The sequence below is a fragment of the Ursus americanus genome, chromosome 28 (assembly GCF_024610735.1).
Source record: "Ursus americanus isolate L20-20 chromosome 28, mUrsAme1.1.p, whole genome shotgun sequence".
NCBI lineage: Eukaryota > Metazoa > Chordata > Mammalia > Carnivora > Ursidae > Ursus > Ursus americanus.
In genome coordinates, this window is record NC_142154.1 from 17878392 (window position 1) to 17885000 (window position 6609).

General features: G+C 37.4%; 1 protein-coding gene across 2 annotated transcripts in view; it reads left to right on the forward strand.

The window, feature by feature from the left end:
* ASB7 (ankyrin repeat and SOCS box containing 7) overlaps positions 1-6609 on the forward strand; it is a 52157-nt gene that overhangs the window by 4008 nt on the left and 41540 nt on the right. For both annotated transcript variants that reach the window (XM_087856713.1, XM_045795386.2), the window contains exons 3-4: positions 4010-4131; positions 5981-6242. In XM_087856713.1, coding sequence (XP_087712839.1) covers positions 6032-6242 — 211 coding nt within the window. In that variant the 5' untranslated portion in view covers positions 4010-4131; positions 5981-6031. The remainder of the gene's footprint in view (positions 1-4009; positions 4132-5980; positions 6243-6609) is intronic.

Consider the following 6609-nt stretch of genomic DNA (forward strand, 5'->3'; position numbering starts at 1 on the left):
TAATCCAAAAATGTGTGGACTTTTAGTGAAAATAATATGCAAAAAGCCATTAGAGACTAATCATTTATGCCAAAGGAAACTGGGGACATGTGGCAGATCTGGTGAAAGTTTTATACAATTTTAGACAGGTCTTAACTGTATTTTGTTTTATAGTTATTTTACGCTTCGCTCTGTTCTGTGAATATAAACTTCTTTTAATTATGTGAAGCAAGAAATTTGGTTTCAACTTAATGCAAGTTCACTTGGCATCTTTATGGAATTTAGTGGTAACATTTTAATTCCTAAATTTATAGTCTAGTATGGTCAACAGTGTAAAAGCTCAGAGGCCTGAATGGTTTTCCTTTGACACCGTGTAGGGTAGAAAAAGATGGATTCATAAAATTTAAATACACTATTCAACACACTATCCCATTATCAACACACATTCACCAAACAATCCCAACACACATTCCTCAAAATGTGTTCCCACATTGGGGAAGTGGCTCATTTTGATATGTAATTCTGAAGTCTTCCTCGTTTGAATGTTTTTTTTTTTTTCCTCTTTTCTGACTGAAACCTGAAATGGAATTTCTAAGATTGCACCCTCAGAATTTTAGTCATTCTGAGTCATTAATTTAAAACAACTCACATTTACATATATTTCTTTAGAAAATTGCCTCCATGGCCATATTCTTTCATTTTATAGGTGACTTCCAGAAGCTCTCAGATTTTCGAACTTCACTTGAGGGGAAATAGACTTTTTTCCAATCTCATCTCTGGACTTCCTCTGTGATTCTTAAGAGACACCTTTAGCACTGGATAGTGTATTTCCTTTTTCAGTTCAGTAGTCTTTTAAAAAAAATTTATTCACATGTGGATAGCTAAATTCTGTTAAGTGCAAACTCACATAACACCAAGATAAAATTTACTACTTGTCTCGTGCCTTGGCTATTATAATGGATATTTTGGTAATAAGTCATTGCCCTTCATAACTTAAGGGATACAGCTGACAGGAATTAAGTGTCTATTTTTTCCAGGAAAGACTGATGCATGTGAAGTGTGCTTTTTTGGTTCAAACCTATGGTTATTATTTATAGCACTTAGTATTGTCAGAAAAGAGAAAAATGATCTTAACATTTCTAGGTATATTTGATTTATTTTAAGTATGCGGAACTTTCCTTTTTTTTTTTTTTTAAGATTTTATTTGAGAGAGCAAGAGCGAAAGAGAGCACAAGTGGGAAGAGGGGCAGAGGGAGAGGGAGATGCAGACTTCCCGAGGAGCAGGAAGCCCAATGTGGGGCTCGATCCCAGGACCCTGGGATGATGACCTTAGCTGAAGGCAACCGCTTAACCATCTGAGCCACCCAGGTTTCCCAAGAACTTTCTGTTAAAGTTCTACCAAGAGGTAACAGCAGTGGCCAAGGCTCAGCAGTGTGCCAAACACACGTCAGGCACTCAGTGGACTTTCATTTGTCTGAATGAAGGAGCCCATAGAGCATTATCACAAGTTACTGTGGTTTGTGCACCTTTCTTGTTGAGAGAAAGAGTCATTTCATCTTTTAATGCAGCCTTTTCTTGATATTATTAATAAATTAATACCATTTCGTATTCTCCTCCACTCCCACCTTGCATGTCCTCCTCCACGCATACCCCGTCTGCCTCCAGGGAAGGGGCCATGGGTAGATGGAAGACAGTTAGAACAAGGATTCTTAAAGGCTTGAAACCGTGGATGGTCATCTCCACTTCTCTTGGGAGGCAGGGATACCAAAGACACCCTTGGAAATAAGGTATCCAGTGGTGTTGATTTTTGAAATGTAGCTCATGTAGAAAGTAATCACCTGTTCATTTGTGGAAAATGCTGGAGGCTCATCATTGGAGACCTCAGTTTGCATTTTTTAAATAGAGTTTTTATTTTAGTATAGTTTTGGATTTATATAGAAAACTATTTTATAGAAAGATTTTATAGAAAAGATTTTATAGAAAAACATGCACAGATAGTACAGAATTCCCATATACTTCACACCCAGTTTCCACTAACATCTTATATCATAGATGCATTTGTCACGGTTAACGAACCAACAGTGAGCATTATTATTAGTTAAAATCTATATCATAATCAGATTTCCTTACCTTTTACCTAATACCTTTCTTCTGTTCCAGGATCTCATCTAGGACACCACATTACATTTAGTCATCTTGCCTCCTTAAGCTCTTTTTGGCCGTGACAGTTTCTCAGACTTCCTTGTTTTTGATGGCCTTGACATTTTGAGGACTACTGGTCAGGTATTTCGTAGAGTGTCCCTCAATTGGAATTTGTCTGGTATTTTTCTCATGATTAGACTGAGGTTATGTGCTTTGGAGAAAAAGAGCACCAAGGTAAATTGCCATTCTCATTATATCATACTAATAACATGACTTGGCACTGCTGCTGTTAACCATGATCACTGAGCTGAGACAATGTCTTTCAGGTTTCTCACGATAAAGTTGCTCTTTCCCTCCCTTTCCGTGCTGTCCTCATTGGAAGGAAGTCACTATGCATGGCCCACACTAAAGGAGAGGGACTTATGCTCTACCTCCTTGAGTAGGGAGAATCTACGCAATTCTTTGGAATTATGCACAGATTTTGTTTCTTCTCCCCTCCTTTATTTATTTATTCAAAGAGTGATAGCAATATGGGCATATCAGTATTCTATACTTCGGGTTAGACTTCAGTAGTACTTGAATTATTGTGTTGAAATTGTTCCATCTTGGCTACTGAGAGCTGTATTCATTGGCTCCTGTGTTCCTGTGACATAGCCCCATCACTGCATTTTTCTTTGAGCACTTCCTTTTTGGCACAGTGAGATGCTCCAGGCTCATATTGTATATTTCTTTTCTTGCCCCGCTCTCAGAATTGGGCATTTCTGTAAGGATAGTTCCGCATTTTTTGCAGCTTGCCTTGTAAGAGTTGTTCTGATCATGTCTAATTCATTTTTTTTTTTTTAGAAATGATAGGCAGTTTTAAGTCAGATATTATTTCCAAGTGCATCTTGGTCAACTCTTTGGCCTTTCTTGAAGAAGTTTGACAAGGGAGAAAAAGGTGTGGAAAAAGGAAAGGGTCCAACTGGACTACCCTAATTTGGGTGGGTTGAAAATTCTGGTGCGCACCCAGGAGCAACTGTGACTGCCAGTCTTCCCAAAAGCATGTCAGGTTGCCAGGTCACCTGACCTTTCCTGTTTAAGTGACACAGGGCTTAGCACACCCACCCCATGGGGAAGGGATGGCAGTTTTCCCAGTGAGTAATTCCTAGAGTGATTCTAGTGTAATGTGTGGAACTTAGTATGTGCTCTTAACCTTAGTGGAATTCACAGACCTAGGATTTAATTTACATGGAGAAAGGCCCTTTTTCTTAAAGTTGTAGAGAAAATGTTTTTAAAAATTCGTGTGGGGAACCTGGCAAGAAATATTGTTAATCTTTTACCTATTTTGATGTAGGCATAAAGGAACAACAGTTTCAAAATGGTTAACATAATGCTTTTTGGGCATATGAAGTACCAGCATTTAAAGACATAATCTCCTTTTAGTTGTCATAGATTCCATTTTGTCCCTGGCCACCTACTGTATTGAATGAACACATACTTTCATTTTTATCCTGTTTAGAAAGAGCAAGCGCCTACAGTGTCAGTTGAAAAGTAATTCAGATGAATCAAGTCTGAAAATATATTCTGAAAAGAGCAAAAAAATAAAAGGAACCTGTGTTTGTATCCAAATACCAAATGTGTGACTTTTTTTTAAATTATCTTTGTTCATTTCCAAAAAACTGCCCTTTTAGGGGAAAACATTCCTGAAAATAAACCATAGTCTATACCAGTTTGGAGATTAACATAGGTACCAAGATGATTTTCTTGAAGCATTGATCTGAGTTCTTTCTGTGCTCTGTAAGTTTGTTATAAAGTGCTAAAATTTAAGCTTGTCAAAAAGTAGACGGTGCAGCAACTCTGACTCTTTATTATTTGGAGGAATCTTCCCATAATTGGTATTTGTTTTTAGGTTAAGGAAGCTCATTCACGCCACCGTCTGGACACACTCTGAGCCGCCTCCTCACGATGCTGTATGTGCACAATGGTTGTTAGGCAATCCACGTATCAGGAGAAGGGACGTTCTTCCATAAGGTAGGTGACTGGGGGCCATTGGTCATCTGTGCAGTTCTTGATTTCCTTCAGATCCACTAATGTGTACAACACACAGCACTTGCTAAAAGAAAATCCAGGTTTGCTTTGACATTGATTGGATCTTGCACAGTAGACCTCATTTAAGTGCCAAGATAATTGTCTCATTTTTTTAAAAAAAATCTGAAGCTGATTGTTTTGAGCACATAGTAGTAGTAGTTTTCATTAATTTCTTCTAATGGTCTTCAACATCTTGTCTTATAACTCTAAAAACAAGCAAAAACCTATTCCAAAAGGATTTTCGGTTTTAAAATTTCTAAGACAGGAGACTTGATTTTATAGTGTTGATTGAAAAAGTAGTTGAGTGAAGAGATAAGGGGGAAATCATGTTTATTAAGAAAACAAATTGTCAGGAAATTTCTCGTTTTAAATTATATTACTTAATAGTAATATGTAGGAGTTTAAAATAACCATTTTCAATGTACAAAACAACATAAGATACTTGATTTTACTCTTAAGCTGTGACGATTTGACCTAGGTCAGGCTTAAGTTTACCTTTGTACAATATATAACGAGAAGTTTTACAAGATAGATTATTATTGGTAACAAGATTATCCCAAGATGTCTAACCTACATAGGAGACCAAAATGTCTTTAAAGGACTTTATCACATAATTTTTTATTTTTAGAAATGGAAGCCTACTAATTAGAAGATGAGTCTAATCTATTCTTTAAAATTAGCCCAGATGGAATGGCTTTTTAGAAGCATGTTAGTTTAAGCTTCTGTAAGCTTCTGTAAAGCTTAAAAATGCACTGCCAAAGTTTTTGCACACACATGTGTACGATGCCACTTTTCACCAATTCAGTTTGGACTTTTCTTCTTCACAGGAAGGAGATCTCATTTTATATTGAGTCTGAATGCACACCTCTTTTGTGACCTATTAGAGAGTGCAGAAATTCAGTACGCTCCTTTTTCTTTAAAATGATTTTTTTCATGTGGTGAGTCAACAGAATGTTTCAGTTCTTACAATGTTCACATATTTTGTGTGATCTTGGTACTCTGCAAGAGTCAAACTTCTGGAAAACAAATTAGACTAGTAGAAAAGATATGTGGCAGAAAAAGAGGGGTGGTTAATCGTGCATCAAATAATAAGGTAGGGAGGAGAGAAAGAGAAAAAGAAATAAACAAAAGGAAAATACATGTTGTCTGTGCATTTTACTTTAATTCACTCCATCTACTTCCCCATCCCCCTCCCTCCCCAAACCTTTCGCCCTTTAGGGCTAAAAATAAAATATTGTTGAAATACTTTAGGACTCACCTAAAGTTTTTTACTTTTTTTTTTTAACTGCTTTCTCATAGTTAAAGGTCTGTAGTCTTCATAGTCTATGAATTGTCCATTGTCCATAGTCTATCAATTGTCCACGTGAACTGTCCCTATTCACTCACTAATCTGTGATAGAATCCTTGAATGGTTTATAACTGTGCATGAGGGAAATCAAACCCATCCAACTCCTCTCTTGTCTCCCATTTTCTAGCTGTCCAGCGTCATCTTCCATTATACCTGAAATAATGCTGCTACGTTCATGAGATCTTTGCTTTGAGTCTTCAGAAGACTACAGAAGAAATGTCCTGTTTCAGAAATTTAGAGCTTTAAGCCTGGCTTTTTGTTTGAAATCTTTTATAATCTTAGGGAAATTTGGTCATAACAGGTGCATGTTACTTAGTTGTAGTCGGATGAGCTGTCATTACTCAGATTTACACAATTTAACAATGGAAAATTCTGTGCCATTTAACAGACACACCATGAGGAGCCACGTATTCTAAATTTCTTGTATTCTGCTTCCCCTCAAAGGCTGTTCCCGGTGACCTAATGAATCCTTTGTAAAAAGCGGACTCAGCTAGGATGTTACACCACCATTGTCGAAGGAACCCTGAACTCCAGGAAGAATTGCAGATTCAGGCTGCAGTGGCCGCTGGGGATGTTCACACAGTACGGAAGATGCTAGAACAAGGCTATTCTCCCAATGGCCGGGATGCTAATGGCTGGACCCTGCTTCATTTCTCTGCAGCAAGAGGGAAGGAAAGATGTGTTCGAGTATTTCTAGAACATGGAGGTGAGTTTACCAGAAGCAAACTTTTCTTACCAAGGAGAAACTTAAATTCTATTTAGTTTAAAATGTATGTGCCCATGTATATAAAACATTTATCGCTTCTCTTTGGTTAACACCCAACTTCTTATTCTCGCCTTTGTGAATATTTGTTGCAATTATGCTGAGTTTTTTTTTAAACCAAATTGTTTAAAAGAGCAGTCTGGTGAATGCGCTTTTTCCCCCCCATAGCTCTATTTTTTATGCAGCCAGGTTTTCCCAGCAACCCTTCATGTTGTCCAGTTGCTTTTGTTTCAGAAGCAGAAGTGGCTGTGGGACCCACAATTAGAGAGTTACATAAGTTTCCCCTTTGGTAATTGCTCGTGCAAACAGA